Source organism: Aotus nancymaae, unplaced genomic scaffold (assembly GCF_030222135.1).
Source record: "Aotus nancymaae isolate 86718 unplaced genomic scaffold, 86718_ANA_hifiasm-v0.15.2.pri h1tg000014l, whole genome shotgun sequence".
In the NCBI taxonomy this organism is placed as follows: Eukaryota; Metazoa; Chordata; class Mammalia; order Primates; family Aotidae; genus Aotus; species Aotus nancymaae.
In genome coordinates this window covers 104493113-104510349 of record NW_026988425.1, presented here as the reverse complement: position 1 = coordinate 104510349, position 17237 = coordinate 104493113, and the positions used below count along the sequence as shown (strand labels likewise).

The following is a 17237-nucleotide window of genomic DNA, read 5'->3' as shown; positions in this document are numbered from 1 at the left end:
TTCCCCTTTTTCTGCTTTCAAATCTTACTGGAGTCTCTCTTAAGTAGAACCCAGCTGGCAAAGGTGTCCAGGAATATAAAATTTCCAGGCTTTCTATCTTGACAGTAGAGGGCAGATTATAGATGAGTCAGTAGAAGCTGAGTACCAATGAAAACTATTCAGCCCAGCATCACCACCTCACTTTTACAGATGAGAAAACTGAGGCTTAGGGAGATGATGGTAGCTTGTCCTCTGTGGCACATGTGGGATTTGAATCCCGGTCTGTACATCTGAAAAAGGGGAGATAGTGATAGCCCTCATTTAAATAAGGCTATACTTCAGCTCTTACTGAGCTTTCTCCTTGGGAACACTAAGAGTTGGTTCAACTTGGACAACACTTAAAACTACAGCAACACCACTGGGAAATACTTTAAAGTGCATTTGTGTGTGTTGTATGTTGAGGCGACTTGGGTGAGGATGATTAGAATTTAGTATTTGTTATTGGTAGATAGAGTTTTATAGTTTTCCACCCTTAACTAATTGGTGCAATTTGTCAGCACTCCCTAAACAAAATAATTACACGTGTTGAGCACATAGTCATTTTAATACGTTTGAAAATGAACTTAATTAAATTTTGCTAAAATATGCCTAAATTTGCATCGTTTTTGTACAAAATAATTGCTTGAGATAGTTTGCAGCATTTGTACTCCCAAATCCAGACTTGACTTCTACACTGAGACTGATTTTCCAGTGGCTTCCTGTGAAACACAGAGAAGTAACTGTGGAGAGTGGATATAGGATCCTTTCATTGGCATATTCCAGGGGGAAGCCTATTTAAATTTGCTGGGAAGAATTTTGCCAGAGGATTCATAGAGCCTTTTGCCTGGTGCACTTACAGGTCTCTTTTCGGAACGTGTGTTTTGAGGCAGCGAGCCATTGCTGCATGTTGACATAAAAGGACTAAAGCATATTCTCTGTTTCTTTCCAGTATAAATGCCCTGTAAGCGTCCCTGTCCTTGCCCATCTTGTTTTATCTTCACACATATTTAACTTGCACTGGGCACAAATCTCTACATTGCTGGATTAACATTGACATTTAAATTCCAGATATGTCATCGACATGGAAGAATATCAACTATTTAAATTTAATAATAGGAAATTCTACTTTGCTTTGGATGTCAGGATAACACATTTTGCAATAAGTGTCAAAATTTCCTATTTTGTCAGTTGTTTGTTGTGAGATGGATACAAGCTATCAAATTCTGGCCGAGTCCAGAATAGTGATCCTTAACCTTTTTGGGTGATACTACCCTCTGAGATCTGATGAAATGTTGAATTCATCCCCTAGGGAAAGACAGGTTCATATTTAAATACATATAAACATTTTCATATAATTTTCAAAGTTTATAGAGAACCTGAAGCCTGCTTATTTAAACATTCCTATTCTAGAAAAAGAAAGCCAGCATTCTTATTTTCTGGTAGTACAATGTATTTTCACTTCTCAGCTTTTACCTTTACATTAAAAAATGTTTGAGTGCCTGCTGTCTGCCATGCAGTGTGCTACCACCACTAGACAAAAGTTCCTGTCCTATGGTAGCTTACATACTGTTAAGGGGAAAATACATGAGTCATAGGAATATATGTGCCATTATGACTTTACTATGTAATATGAAGGTAAGATATGTGGTACTTAAGGGAATTTTAAAAACTTTTTATTGAAACCTAGCATGCATACGGAAAAGTATACACATGTCATAAGTGTGACTGCATGATAAATTTAATAAACACCTGTGTAATGAGCACTATTAGGGGAAGTTGAGCCAAGGAGGTTGGGGAAAGGTTTCCTGAGGTTGGATGCTTGTGCCAGAATCTCAGATACAAGCAGGCAAAAAGGAAGGAATGATCATACCAGACAGAGGGTCTAGCACGTACAAAACCCTTGGGAGGGAAATAAAGGCCAGTATTTATCAAACTCTGATAGTGAATGAAAATGTGTTAGAAATGAGCCTAGAGAGAAAGGTGGGATCAGACCTTACAGCCCACCTGGACTTTGTTCAGGATTTTGGTCCTTAGACCAGTGTTTTTTTGTTTGTTTTGTTTTGTTTTAACAGTGAGTTCAATAACATCACATTTGTGTTTGTAAAGATGACCCTTACCATCCTTTGGAGAAATGGTGGAAGAGGGTAGTGGCAGAAATGGAGAGACCAGGCAGCAGGCTATTGTACTAGTCCTAGCAATAGAGAATGGGAACATGGACCAAGGTGGTGATGTAGAGATATAAAGAAGTAGATGGTTTCAGTAGCCAGTAGGAGGTAAAATTGGTAGGAGGATCAGTATGAGGGGTGGAGGAGAGGGAGCTGTCCAGAATGAAACCAAAGCTTGTTCAATTATATGAATTGAGATGTGCTGTGTAGAAATAGAATCATCAGGACCTTGCCGGCTTGAATGGGACAATTGCCAATTTAGTTTCTGATATCTTGAATTTATAAAAGTCCAAGTGCAGGATTCCCATGGGTTGTTGAATACAAGACAGGAGCTAGATTAGTTTTATGGACCAAATTATAATCTTAATTATGTTACTTGAAATATATAATAGAGATTAGGTTGTTTAGGTTGATAGTATAGATAGAATGCAGAAAGACAAAGCCAGTGAACAGAGTTGTAAGAAGCTCAAGGATTTGGCTTAACTGAAGAAGACTAACTGGTAAAGGAGAAAGAGAAATTGTGGCAATGGAGAAATCAAGAGAGTGAAAATTTGCATACCAAATGTCTCCCTTCTCTCTTCATTCCCAGAATACTAGAATCCAGGCTTATATTACCTAGGCAGAAAATTAGAGAATCCCTTTGTAAGAAATGGACAGGGACAAGAGAAAAGACTATGGATACCAGCTTTCAAAGCATCTTCCAATGAAATGGTTATATCTCCCAGGCATGAGATTAGAGAATCCCACTGCAGGGAATGGACCAGGTACAAGAGAAAAGATTTACATATACTTACTTTCAAAGGATCCTTCAATGAAATGATTGAGGCTGCCCTCATATTACTGTGAGGCCATTAGTTAACATGCTCTGCACCATCCAAAGGGCTCCAGTAATTTTAACACTTATTGCTTGAATAGGGAGATAGAGCCACGAACACCGGCATTTGAACATTGCTTCTGTCCGGAAAGGCAAAGATTAAAACAAACAAATGGGGTGTAGGGTGGGGTTGGGGACATTCTCACAGGAAACAGACAATATAAGAAAGAAAAATTTCTAAAAAAACTAATTATTTCAAAAGATGAAAAAATATATCAATTTCTGTCATTACAAAGGACCAATGAATAACAGTTATTAGGCTTTAAATTAGTGTGCTAGAATTTAAAATAATCAGTAAAAGATTTGGAAGGTAACATTAAGAAAATCTTCCCCACAATGGAACAAAAGAAACACAGTAAAACTAGTGTATGGAAATAAGGATAATAAAATTATCAAACTTAGATATCAGACATTCAACTAATACAATTTCTATGAAAAAAGAACAGATAAAACACAAGAGAAGAAACTATTAAAGAAACAGCACAAGTAAATATTCCATAACTGAAGGATGTGACATTGTAAAGAAGAACCCACTGAGCATTTATCATAATCAATTGAAAAGTTAGATTCATTACAAGGTTCATTATAATTAAATTTCAAAACATAGTTTAAGAAAGAATTCTAAAGATGGAGTGAAGATGGGAATGTGGGAGAGAAAAAAAATCCATGTACAAATGGTGACAAATCAAAATGACATTGGGGATCAGGCCTGGTGGCTCACACCTATAATCTCAGCTCTTTGGGAGGCCGAGATGGGTGGATCACCTGAGGTCAGGAGTTCAAGACAAGCCTGGGCAACATGGTGAAACCCTGTCTCTGTTGAAACTACAAATTAGCCAGGCATAGTGGTGCATGCCTGTAATCTCAGCTACTCTGGACGCTGAGGCAGGAGAATCACTTGAACTCGGAAGGCAGAGGTTGCAGTGAGCTGAGATCGCACCACTGCAATCCAGCCTGGGTGACGAGAGTGAAATTCTGTCTCAAAAAAAAGAAAAAATGCATTGGGCCACTTAACAGTAATATCAGAGGAAGAAGGCAAAGAAGAATTGCCTTCAGAAGTCTGAAAGATTATTTTTAATTTAGGAGTCTAGGCCCAGATAACCATAATTGTTTGTATAAAGACATTTTCAGAAATTTTGAGTTCCAAAAAAGTGTATCTGCCATGCAAATTTTCTCTGTTAGCAACTGAAAGATAAACTTTACCAAAACCCAATGAAGTAGTCAGAAGACCTGGAGATGCGAGGTCCGTTACACAGACGCAATAGGAGTTCCTAGGATTATAGTGAAGGGAGTTAATCAAAAGCAGGTGGTCCAGGTATTATAAGCAGGAGGGTAGAGAGCTCCAGGAGAAATATAAATGGAACTTGCCGATTACTTGAGCATCCATCCATAACAGGAATTTTTCAGTTCTCTCAGAATTTGAAGAATTAGTGATAAGCAAAAGAACACTAAGCAAGTGATATGTACGTGGAAAACTTAGGCAAGTATCATCTCTCAGAAAATTTAAAACCTATAAAAGAATGGAATCATATTCCTGGAACACTGTTTAGATCATCTGTGAACAATAGCTATATAATTGTGTTTATGCTAAATAGTGACCCCAAAATTTGATGCAAGAACAGGGACCACATATTGGTGTTAATATTATTTGATATAAGCATATTGAAGGAAATGGGGTAACATAAGCTATGCATTGAAAAGCCATGTCCATCCCACCCAATCATAGTGGGAAGGCACTAGATTAGAAAGAAGGTAAGCAAATGGAGCATGAGGCATAAACACCATTCTCAAGGAGTTTGGCTGTGAGGAGAGAGGAGGGACTGGGCAGATGAGGAGGGATGTGGACTCAAAGTAGGTCTGTGTTTGAACAACAGAGACTTGAAAAAGTTAATGGCTTGTAAAAAGAGTCTGTCAAACAGGCAAGGTGACTATGGGTGAGAGGTGGGACGGTAGTTAATGAAATTCATTGAGAAGACCCGAGGTGATGGGACCCACAAAGCACTGGTGGAGAGACTGATCTTGGTAGTAAGGATAAATCCATAAATAACAAAGAAAATGTTAGTAAGTTTTCATTTTTGGTAGCAGGAAGATGAAAGAGTTCCATCTGGAGGCTACTTTTTCCTCTAGAAGAAGAAAACAAAGTCATTTGCTGAAACAAGGATACTATGGGTCAGAGAGTTGCAGGATGGAGAGTTTGAAACTCCTTTGTACTTACATCTGTGAAAAGTGACAGGATTGCTGAACCGTGGTGTGGCCCCACTTCAGGTTTATGGACATAGATTTGTAGTGTAACTAATAGACTCCTTTTGTGTGACTCCTTCCAGCATTGCTCAGCTAGCTATTTAAGACTGATCCAGAAGACTTGCATGGTTAGATTCACCCATGTCTGGGATTTTTACCAAAAAGATGAAATGAAAAGCAGAGTCGGGGACCGTGTTGAGTATCAGCATGCACGTTACTGAAATGATGGATTAGGAAATCTAAGCTGAGTACAGAAGACAGTGAAGAGAGGTGAAGAGCTGGTGGAGAGTAGCCAGGTCAATAGATAGTCTTATTGGGGTCAAAGAAAAGGAATAATGGAAATAGTTGAATAAGCAATAACAGCTTATCTTGGTTGAATGCTAACAATGGCCCAGGTCCTATTGTATGCATTTTAAATATATTAATTCATTTTATCCTTTAGAGCAGACTTTAAAGGAGATTCTATTAAAAGTGAGTCACTGCATAGAAAAGTAACTTATTTAAATCACACAACTCATCATTGGAGGAGATGGGATTCACATTCAGGTTGTCTGGCTCCAGAGCCAGCACCTTTAACCAGGATGCCCCAATGAAGCTGTTTGAAAGTAAACGAGGAGTGGTAAACAGGAAGAAGAGGATATTGGGATAAGAGAGCAAAGTGTTTGGAGGTGGTTACAGACGATAAAGTCCAAAGTATGACCATGATGTAGGTTGCTGAGTTGAAGTGGAGGAGGTTATGAGAGAAGAGATAAAAAGAATTTGGAGCCAGGGTATGGGAAAGGGCATCCAAGTAAGATGATGTCAATTCTCCTATGGCAGAAATCAGCTTGGAGGATTGCAGTTCTGAAACTGCAGACTAACCTCATCATTAGATGAATAGAATTCAGATAGCTTGCAGAACCCAGTAGAGTGAGGCCAGGTGATGTTATTAACATTATATTTCTGGGACCTGTTGTATGTAGGGTTAGGCATATACTCATGACTTAAATGTTTGGTGAATGAATGAAGGTATGACAGATAGGTATTAACTGAAGTGAAACTCATTTTATTGTGCTTTCCTTAGCCAATTGGTAATTTCCTTTTGCTTTAATGTCTTTGTTTTCACAGGAAGGCCCATAACAGTGGTGAAGATTCAGATCTAAAGCAAAGGAGGAGGTAAAAAATAAAAATAAAAAATGGCAGGAGAGTCAGAGGGAGGAAGGGTTAGCAGATTTAGCAATGCTCAGAGTTGAGGAAAAAGTGGGGGTGTTATTTTTTTAGTTTCCAAAACCAATTTATCTTCAACTGATTCCAAGTCTTCCATTCTGTTGCATCCTGAGACAGTGCTGTTTTCTCTTCTTTGTGTCTTGGAGGAGCTGTCTCATTTATCTATTGCCATATTATAAACTACTCTAAAACTCATTGGCTTAAATCAACAACTGTATTTATCTAGTATAATTCTGTCAATTGAACAGGTATCTTTTTAGCTAGTCTTGTTTGCGGTTTCATGAGGCTGTGTTCAGATGACAGCTGAGATTGTGTTATTTGGGGGGCCTTTCTCTTTCATGTTGGCATCTTGGCAGAAAGGCTGGAGGCCTGGGACATCTTTGCCTAGTCTCTCCACCTGGTTAGCTTACACTTCTTTAGACACTTCTTTTACACTTCTTTTTTTTTTTTATTTGTACTTTAAGTTCTGGGGTACATTTGCAGATCTTGCAGGATTGTTGCATAGGTTCACACATGCCATGGTGGTTTGTTGTCTCCATCGCCCCATCACCAACATCAGGCATTTCTCCCAGTGTTATCCCTCCCCAACCTCCCCACCCCCTGCTGCCCCTCCTCTAGACCCCCACCCCCAACATACCCCAGAGTGTGATGTTCCCCTCCCTATGCCCATGTCTTCTCATGTTCAACACACACCTATGAGTGAGAACACACGGTGTTTGGTTTTCTGTTCTTGTGTCAGTTTGCTGAGAATGATGGTTTCCAGATTCATCCAGGTCTCTACAGAGGACGCGAACTCATCTTTTTTTATGGCTGTATAGTATTCCATGGTGTATGTGTGCCACATTTTTCTTGTCCAGTCTATCATTGATGGGCATTTGGGTTGGTTCCAGGTCTTTACTATTGTAAACAGTGCTGCAATGAACATACGTATGCATGTGTCTTTATAATAGAATGATTTATAATCCTTTGGATATGTAGTCAGTAATGGGATTGCTGGGTCATATGGAATTTCTGTTTCTAGATCCTTGGGGAATCACCACACTGTCTTCCACAATGGTTGAACTAATTTACACTCTAACCAACAGTGTAAAAGTGTTCCTATATCTCCACATCCACTTGAGCATCTGTTGTATCCAGTTTTTTTAATGATCACTATTCTAACTGGCATGAGATGGTATCTCAATGTGGCTGAGCATTTTTTCATATGTTTGTTTTTTTCATATGAAGCATATGTTTCATATCCTCCCCCCACTTTTGAATGGGTTTGTTTGTTTTTTTTTCTTGTAAATCTGCTTTAGTTCTTTGTAGATTATGGATATTAGCCCTTTGTCATATGGGTAGATTGCAAAAACTTTTTCCCATTCTGTTGGTTGCCAATTCACTCTAATGATTGTTTCTTTAGAAACTCTTAAATTTAATTAGATCCCATTTGTCTATTTTGGCTTTTGTTGCCATTGCCTTTGGTGTTATACTCATGAAGTCCTTGCCTATGCCTATGTCCTGAATGGTTTTGCCTAAGTTTCCTCTAGGGTTTTTATGGTATTAGGTCTTATGTTTAAATCTTTAATCCATCTGGAGTTAATTTTAGTGTAAGGTGTCAGGAAGGGGTCCAGTTTCTGCTTTCTGCACATGGCTAGCCAGTTTTCCCAACACCATTTGTTAAACAGGGAGTCCTTTCCCCATTGCTTGTTTTTATCATGTTTGTCAAAGATCAGATGGTTGTAGATGTGAGGGGTTGCCTCCGAGGCCTCTGTTCTGTTCCATTGGTCTGTATCTCTGTTTTGGTACCAGTACCATGCTGTTTTGATTACTATAGTCTTGTAGTATAGTTTGAAGTGAGGTAGTGTGATGCCTCCAGCTTTGTTCTTTTTGCTTAGAATTGTTGTGGCTATGCGGGCTTACTTTTGGTTCCATATGAAGTTTAAAGCAGTTTTTTCCAGTTCTATGAAGAAGGTCAGTGGTAGCTTGATGGGGATAGTGTTGAATCTGTAAATTACTTTGGGCAGTATGGCCATTTTCACAATATTGATTCTTCCTAACCATTAGCATGGAATGTTTTTTCATCTGTTTATGTCCTCTCTTATTTCCTTGAGCAGTGGTTTGTAGTTCTCCTTGAAGAGGTCCTTTACATCCTTTGTTAGTTGTATTCCTAGGTATTTTATTCTCTTTGTAGCAATTGCGAATGGGAGTTCTCTCTTGATTTGGTTCTCTGTTTGTCTGTTATTGGTGTATAGGAGTGCTTGTGATTTCTGCACATTGATTTTGTGTCCTGAGATTTTGCTGATGTTGCTTATCAGTTTAAGGAGATTTTGGGCTGAGATGATGGAGTCTTCCAAATATACAATCATGTCATCTTCAAACAGAGACATTTGACTTCCTCCTCTCCTAATTGAATATCCTTTATTTCTTTTTCTTGCATGATTGCTCGGGCTAGAACGTCTAATACTATATTCAATAGGAGTGGTGAGAGAGGGCATCCTTGTGTAGTGCCAGATTTCAAAGGGAATGCTTCCAGTTTTTGCTCATTCAGTATTATATTAGCTGTGGGTTTGTAATAAATAACTTTTATTATTTTGAGGTATATTCCATCGATATCTAGTTTATTTGAGAGTTTTTCACATAAAGAGCTGTTGAATTTTGTCAAAGGCCTCCTCTGCATCATTTGAGATAATCATGTGGTTTTTGTCTTTGGTTCTGTTTATATGATGGATTACAATTATAGACTTGCATATGTTGAACCAGCCTTGCATCCCCAGGATGAAGCCTACTTAACATGATGGATAAGCTTTTGGATATGCTGTTACAATCGGTTTGCCAGTATTTTATTGAAGATTTTTGCATCTGTGTTCATCATGGATATTTGCTTGAAGTTTTCTTTTTCAGTTGAGTCTCTGCTGGGTTTTGGTATCAGGATGATGTTGGTCTCATAAAATGAGTTAGGGAGATTTCCCACTTTTTGTATTTTTGGGAATAGTTTCAGAAGGAATGGTACCAGCTCCTCTTTGTACATCGGTGGAATTTGGCTGTGAACCTGTCTGGACCTGGGGTTTTTTTTTTTTTTGGTTGGTAGGCTATTAATTCTGCCTCAACTTCAGCCCTTGTTATTGGTCTATTCAGGGTTTCAACTTCTTCTTGGTTTAGGCTTGGGAGGGTGCAAGTGTCCAGGAATTTATTCATTTCTTCCATGTTTACTCGTTTATGTGCATAGAGTTGTTTGTAGTAATCTCTGATAGTAGTTTGTATTTCCGTGGAATTGGTGGTGATATCCCCTTTATCGTTTTTTATTGTATCTATTTGATTCTTCTCTCTTTTCTTTTTTATTAGTTTGGCTAGTGGTCTGTCTGTTTTGTTGATCTTTTCAAAAACCAGCTCCTGGATTTATTGATTTTTTTGAAGGGTTTTTTTTGTGTCTCTATCTCCTTTAGTTCTGCTCTGATCATAGTTATTTCTTGTCTTCTGCTAGTTTTTTAGTTTTTTTGATTTTGCTTCTCTAGCTCTATCAATTTTAACAATAGAGTATTAATTTTAGATCTTTCCTTGCTTCTCATTTGGGCATTTATTGCTATAAATTCCCCTCTAGACACTGCTTTATTTGTGTCCCAGAGATTCTGGTACATTGTGTCTTTGTTCTCATTGGTTTCGAAGAATATCTTTATTTCTGCCTTCATTTCATTGTTTATCTAGTTGCCATTCAGAAGCCAGTTGTTCAGCTTCCATGCAGTTGTGTGGTCTTGAGTGAGTTCTTAATCCTGAATTCTAATTTGATTGCACTGTGGTCTGAGAGACTGTTATGATTTCCATTCTTTTGCATTTGCTGAAGAGTGATTTAGTTCCATTTATGTGGTCAATTTTAGAGTAAGTGCAGTGTGGTGCTGAGAAGAATGTATATTCTGTGGATTTGGGATGGAGTGTTGTGTAGTTGTCTATTAGGTCCGCTTGGTCCAGATCTGCATTCAAGTCCTGGATATCCTTGTTGATTTTCTGTCTCATTGATCTGTCTAATATTGACAGTGGAGTATTAAAGTTTCCCTCTATTATTGTGCGGGAGTCTAAGCCTTTTTGTAGGTCATTAAGAACTTGTTCTGTGTATCTGGGTGCTCCTGTATTGGGTGCATATATATTTAGGATAGTTAGCTCTTCTTGTTGCATTGATCCTTTTACCATTGTGTAATGCTCTTCTTTGTCTCTTTTGATCTTTGTTGGTTTAAAGTCTGTTTTTTCAGCAACTAGGATTGCAACCCTTGTTTTTTTTTTTTCTCTCTCCATTTGCTTGGTAGTTCTTCTTCCATCCCTTTATTTTGAGTCTATGTGTGTCCTTGCATGTGAGATGAGTCTCCTGAATACAGCACACCAATGGATCTTGACTTTTTATCCAGTTTGTCAGTCTGTGTCTTTTGATTGGGGCATTTAGGCCATTTACATTTAATGTTAATATTGTTATGTGTGTATTTGATCCTGCCATTTTGTTACTGGCTGGTTGTTTTGTTCATTAGTTGATGCAGTTTCTTCATTGCATCATTGGTCTTTACCATTTGGTATGTTTTTGTAGTGGCTGGTACTGGTTGTTCCTTTCTGTGTTTAGTGTTTCCTTCAGGAGCTCTTGTAAGGCAGGTCTGGTGGCAATGAAATCTCTCAGTAATTGCTTGCCTGTCTAGGATTTTATTTCTCCTTCACTTGTGAAGCTTACTTAGTTTGGCTAGATATGAAATTCTGGGTTGAAAGTTCTTTTCTTTAAGGATGTTGAATATTGTCCCCTGCTCTCTTTTGACTTGCAGAGTTTCTGCCGAGAGATTCACTGTGAGTCTGATGGGCTTCCCTTTGTGGATAACCCGACCTTTCTCTCTGGCTGCCCTTAGCATTTTTTCCTTTATTTCAACCCTGGTGAATCTGACGATTATGTGCCTTGGGGTTGCTCTTCTTGAGGAGTATCTTTGTGGTGTTCTCTGTATTTCCTGTATTTGAATATTGGCCTGCCGTGGTAGGTTGGGGAAGTTCTCCTGGATAATATCCTGCAGAGTGTTTTCCAGCTTGGATTCATTCTCCCCATCACATTCAGGTACGCCGATCAAGCATAGATTAGGTCTTTTCATATTATCCCGTATTTCTTGGAGGCTTTATTCGTTTCTTTTCACTCTTTTTTCTCTAATCTTGCCTTCTCATTTTATTTCATTGAGTTGATCTTCAGTCTCTGATATGCTTTCTTCTGCTTGATTGATTCAGCTATTGAAACTTGTGTATGCTTCACGAAGTTCTTATGCTGTGTTTTTCAGCCCCATCAAGTTATTTATGTTCTTCTCCAAGCTCGTTATTCTAGTTAGCATTTCATCTAACCTTTTTTCAAGGTTTTTGGTTTCTTTGCATTGGGTTAGAACATGCTGCTTTAGCTCGGAGAATTTTGTTATTACCCACCTTCTGAAGCCTGCTTCTGTCAGTTCGTCAAACTCATTCTCCATCCTGTTTTGTTCCTTTGCTGGTGAGAAGTTGTGATCCCTTGGAGGAGGAGAGGTGTTCTGGTCTTTGATGATTGCATCCTTTTTGTGCTGGTTTCTTCCCATCTTCGTGGATTTATCTACCTCTGATCTTTGAAGTTGGTGATTTCAGATGGGGTCTCTGAGTGGACGTCCTTTTTGTTGATGTTGAAGCTATTTCTTTCTGTTTTTTAATTTTCCTTCTAACAGGCCCCTCTGCTGTATAAAGCATTTTTTTTTTTTTTTTTTTTTTTTTTTTTGGTTATGCAGGGGTCAGGGAACTGCTTGAGGAGGCATTCTATCCCTTGTCTGTCTGCAGAGGCACTGCTGGGCTGCCTCGGACTCAGCCCAGTTGCTGTGTAGGCTTCTTCTGGCTTTTGTTTGTGCAGGTGAGATTAGACCCGCCTTCACAATGGCAGATGCCCTTCCCCGAGCCGAGCTGGATTGTCCCAGGTTGAGCTTGAACTGATATGCTGGCTGCGAAACTCTCAAAGGAGAGGGCTTTAGTTTGCTGGTCTTTGTGGGGGTGGGACCTGCAAAGCCATATCACCTGTCTCCCTGCTTTCAGCACTCCCTCTTTCTTGGGGGCAGGTAGATCAGTCCTGCAGGTGCTCTTGGTTCTAGCCAAAATCTCCGACCAGTTCTGTGCTGACAGCTCACTCAGATCTGCGCTAGCATCTCACAGTGCTTCTCAGCCTGGCGGCATTCTCCTGGACTGTGGGTTGCAAAGGGCATGGGAGAAGCACAGTATCTGAACTGGAGTGCTGAGGGGGTAAAGTCCCTGATACTCTGGTTGGTTGTACTTCCTGGGTGGGGCAGCGCCCTGCTCTGCCATGGTTCGCCCTCCCTGGGCTACATCCACTGTCCAACCAGTCCCATTGAAATGAACCTGGTACCTCAGTTGGAAATTCAGAGTTCACTTGTATTCTGCGTCTCTCTTGCTGGGAGCGGCGCTCCAGAGCTGTTCCTGTTCGGCCATCTTGGTGGAAGTTCCCTCTTTTACACTTCTTTAGGCTATGAGGAAGCAGAAGCTATCAGTCTGTGAAGGGGCTAGTCCTGGAACTGACAGAGTATCCCTTCCACCTGATTCTATTGGTAAAATCAGTTACAAGACCAGTGTAAATTCAGAGGCTAGGGAAATAAGCTCTACCTCTCTCAGTGGTACGGGTGGAAGGGTTACAAGATTTTGTGTCCGTATTTAGTCCACCACCGACTTACAGCTTTGCCATGTCAGAGTTCTGTTAGAAGTGATTGATTTTTGGTCCTTTCTGGGAACATGCTGATACTCTCCTTAATCTGTTTTTATATTTCCCCTGCATTGCTATTCCCTGAGCTATAGACTCCGTTAGATGTCTGACTGAGTTCAGAAACACTGACTAGGAGAGGGATAATACAGCTCTTGATGTTTGGATTGGTAATTTAACTGCAAAATGAATTCCAAAGGAGCAATATAAACCTTTCTGAAATTTTTCATGAGTTATAAACATGTGTTTTTTTTTCTTTTATTCTTACCATTTTGTCTTCAGGTCACGCTCTCGCTGTAACACAAGCAGTGGTAGTGAATCAGAAAATTCTAATAGAGAACACCGGAAAAAGAGAAACAGGTAATATCTCAATATTATAATTAACTGGCACTCTGAAATCAGAGGCTGCCCTTGGTGGTAGAAACTGTGTGTCCTTCGTAAGTCCTGTTTTTTCCTCTGTGTTTGAGGAGCAATCTGGCACTATTTTGAAGCACTTAGTTTAAGAAACTTTAGCTCTTAGAGTGGAATTTTCTTATCTTTACAATAACATGGTTAAACAGCTTGACAATGAGGTCCCTTTTTGTGTGTGTGTGTGTGTGTGTATATGTGTATGTGTTGTGTTTAAAGATGACTCAGTATACAGCTACAATGTATAGTGAATTTTTCTAAGGCTGGTAAGAAAGTTTACCATTTGTAAAGAGATTTCTCCTTAAACTGTCTTTTCAATGGCATTACTATATTTTACCCAACTAAAAATAACTCACTGTTTCTTAGATTGTGCATTTTCAGGCTCGTGTGTGTGTGTGTGTATATATGTGCTAATATGTGCATTTACTCATCTGTGTGTGCCTGACATTCCACATATGTAAGATACATTTTTAAGAGATTTTTAATCACATTGTTTGACATGTAATCAGTATTAGTGGTGGCTTAATGCATTAATCAATTATCCCTAGTTCCAAGATAATTATTTGAAAACAAGAAGTATTTGTGTGATTAATGAAAAGATCACCTTGGGAGTCAGAGGGATTTGGTTGCCAGTCATGCCAACCCAGTGGTTCTCAACTGGGGGAGTTTTGTCCTCTCTGCCTTCTCCCCAAGGACATTTGGCAACGTCCAGAGTAATTTTTTATTGTGACAATTGGGTAGGGGGATTGCAGCTGGCCAGAGATGCTGCTAAACATCCTACAACGCGTAGGACAGGCCCTGACAACAAATAAGTGCCTAGTAAAAAACGTGTCAGTAGTGCCACTGCTGAGAAACCTGTTTTCACCTAATGCAGACCTCTGGCCTGGCTGCTTTTTCTGGTTGTTTATCTTTTTGTCTTCTGAAAAATGAGGAAGTTGGACTTGATAATCTCCAAGGTCTTTCTTTAGTGCTTAGAACTCTTGTGCTTGGCACGAATTGAATCGGTGGCCCTCTCTAACTGCAAAGCCTGTGTGGTAATAATAGCCCAGATAGCATTGTAAGGGTGGACCATTTTGTTAGGAATGCATTTTATGTGGAGCCTTCTGGCGCTGGAATTACTAGACAGATGGGAGATCTCAGTGTGTTATGACACCTTTCTTAAGGAAATGATTTCAGTTTCTTCTGTGAAAACCCATGTGTGGGAGGTAGCTCTTTCTTAGGTACCCTCTTTCTGATAAAAAAAAAATTGAGTATTTCCATACACACAACACAAAACAAAGCAAAAATACCCGCTTATTTTCCTATTTAAAACTTGTATTTATCGATCAAGCCAGTAGTTTAAGTCTATTTCTCTTTGACTTAATATATTCTAAATTGTGCCTGTAAATGTTCTTTTCTCAACTGTTCAGAAGGTGGCCCATTTAAAACCATTTTTGGAGGCCAAAATTGCTCACAGTACCATTCAGTATTAAAAAGGATACACTAGTGAAATGTTGCCATTAAATTGCTGGTTACTGATCTGGTTGCACTGGCTTTAATATTTCTTGAAGCTATTTTCTCCCTTGAGAATTTCTCCCCCCTTTTCCATGGACGGATTCTTAGATTGGCTTTCTTTGTACTGTGTAAAGTATAATTTAGAATAACGGTGATTCTGAATGTTTAATGCAACCTTGTAAGGCTAGTAATGAGAAATAGCTTTCAAAACACCTTCCGACACATTTCATGCAAAGGATCTAGCAGGCTTTCACAATCATTTTTGCTACCTGTAGAAATACTGCTCTAGGAGTGCCTAAGTTGCCTATGTCTGTAGAAGATGTGATGTAAAGTCTGCCTTTCAGTAGCATAGCAAAAAGTGGAGAGTGGAAGAAATACAGCTTTCAGTTCTCATCCCCACCACTGCAAATTCTGGTGCAACAGGTAACTGTACAGAGAAAGAGGGTTGAAGTTCATTGTGCTGTTTTTTGATGCCACTTACCTAGTATGCTATGCTACTGCCAACCCCTCCATCCCATTATTAGCCTCTTAAATTTTGCCAGGACCCACTCATCCCAGATGAGGATGCATAGGTCTGCATATTTCAATTGCAGCCCTGCAGTCTCCTCAGCCTCATTCATCCTTCCTTTCCTTGGCTGACGTGTGCTCCAGCCAGTTCTTAGCACTGTCTTTGGTGCTTTTACTGTAGGACTCCGGTAATCCTACAATGGGGCAAACAGAATCTTGTACATGCTGATGTTCTACTTCTTGCCAGTAAGGTCTCTAAACTCAGCCCCAGGATGCTTCATCACTTTCCAACAAGAGCCTGTACACCAATGCACCCTGCTTTTCTGTCTCTAGGAAACTGTAGCCTAGAGAGAAAGACAACTACTGGGCAAATTTGCTTTTCAGAACCTCTTTAGGAGCCCATGATGTGTCCATTGGAACTCTGGACAGAGTAACTTTTACTTTCTGGAAGTTGCACATGGTCTTTGGGATGTTGCTTCCTCTGCTACTCCTTGCAGGATTTTTTTTTAAAACATAAAGGAGGTCTTTCCTGTTAGGCATGAGGCCACTCCATGGAAATACTGTTTTCTCTTTACCAAGAAGTCAACCCACTGAAGCATAAGCTGCTTTACTGTTTCCATGGATAACCATTTAAACATTTCTCATTGTGAAGAAATGTTTCTGAAGAGAAATAAAAGTTAATAAAACAATGTTTACGAATCAACTTTATCCAAAATAGGCTTTTAACAACCATTAAAATAAAAAAATAATAATGCACACCAGCTCTGGAAGGCTAATATTAGAAGCAAAGATTTTTGTTTAGTTTCAATTTTAGGAAAATATAACTGTAAATAACCACCCCATCTCTTTCTCCCCTTTGGGTCCAGACCTGACAAGGCCCAGTGTGTGAGGGGTCTGGTGTTAATTGTGCCCTAACTCTAGGGTTTCATCCCCCAGTGTTTCCTAGAACACCAGAAGAATTTACCCCGCTCCTTTATTTGGGACGTCATTTATGTTTTCCCTTACCCCTTTCTACTTTATTCTTTCTTTACTGTTCTCATAATCTGGATAAGTATCCTACAGCTTTCTAGGTTTTGAAGTTTGAGATGATAATTTTTCACTCTCTTTCTATAACCAGATAGAAGTTGGAGTCACAGATTTTTGTTATAACATTTAAGATGACAGAAAGTTCTTCTTACTTTCTCTACTTATATCCTCATCTCCCTCTCCCTCCTCTTGCTTCTCTTTTCACTCTTTGTATCATGTTATTCTCCTCACCCAGTTCCTGTTCTGTTTTCTGGACTTCCTTCCCAGTCTTTTCTTTTTCTTCTGTCTTCTCTGAATTCCCTCTCTCCTTAGGAGCCCCCAGTGGTATAACACAGAATAACCTGAGGACTTGGGATTGGGTCTTGGTTCTGCTCTGTGCTGATATTTGACCTTGGGCAACTTGTATAACCAATTCAAGTATTAGTTTTCTTCTCTTTAAAGTTGGTGGTGGGGCGGGAGGGACAGGAAGGTGTGCTGTAACAGCTGATCTGTTTTGTTGAGTGAGTTACCAGAAGGATCAAATGAAATGTATGAAGTGAGAGCACTTTGAAGTATAGAGCCACACAGTCCTATACTCACTTTCAGA

General features: G+C 39.4%; 1 protein-coding gene across 2 annotated transcripts in view; it reads left to right on the top strand.

Moving 5' to 3' along the window:
• The window catches only part of EPB41L4A (erythrocyte membrane protein band 4.1 like 4A), a 253363-nt gene that overhangs the window by 211527 nt on the left and 24599 nt on the right, over positions 1-17237 (top strand). For both annotated transcript variants that reach the window (XM_012470114.3, XM_064376209.1), the window contains exons 16-17: positions 6406-6453; positions 13499-13576. In XM_012470114.3, the coding sequence (XP_012325537.1) occupies positions 6406-6453; positions 13499-13576 (126 nt within the window). The remainder of the gene's footprint in view (positions 1-6405; positions 6454-13498; positions 13577-17237) is intronic.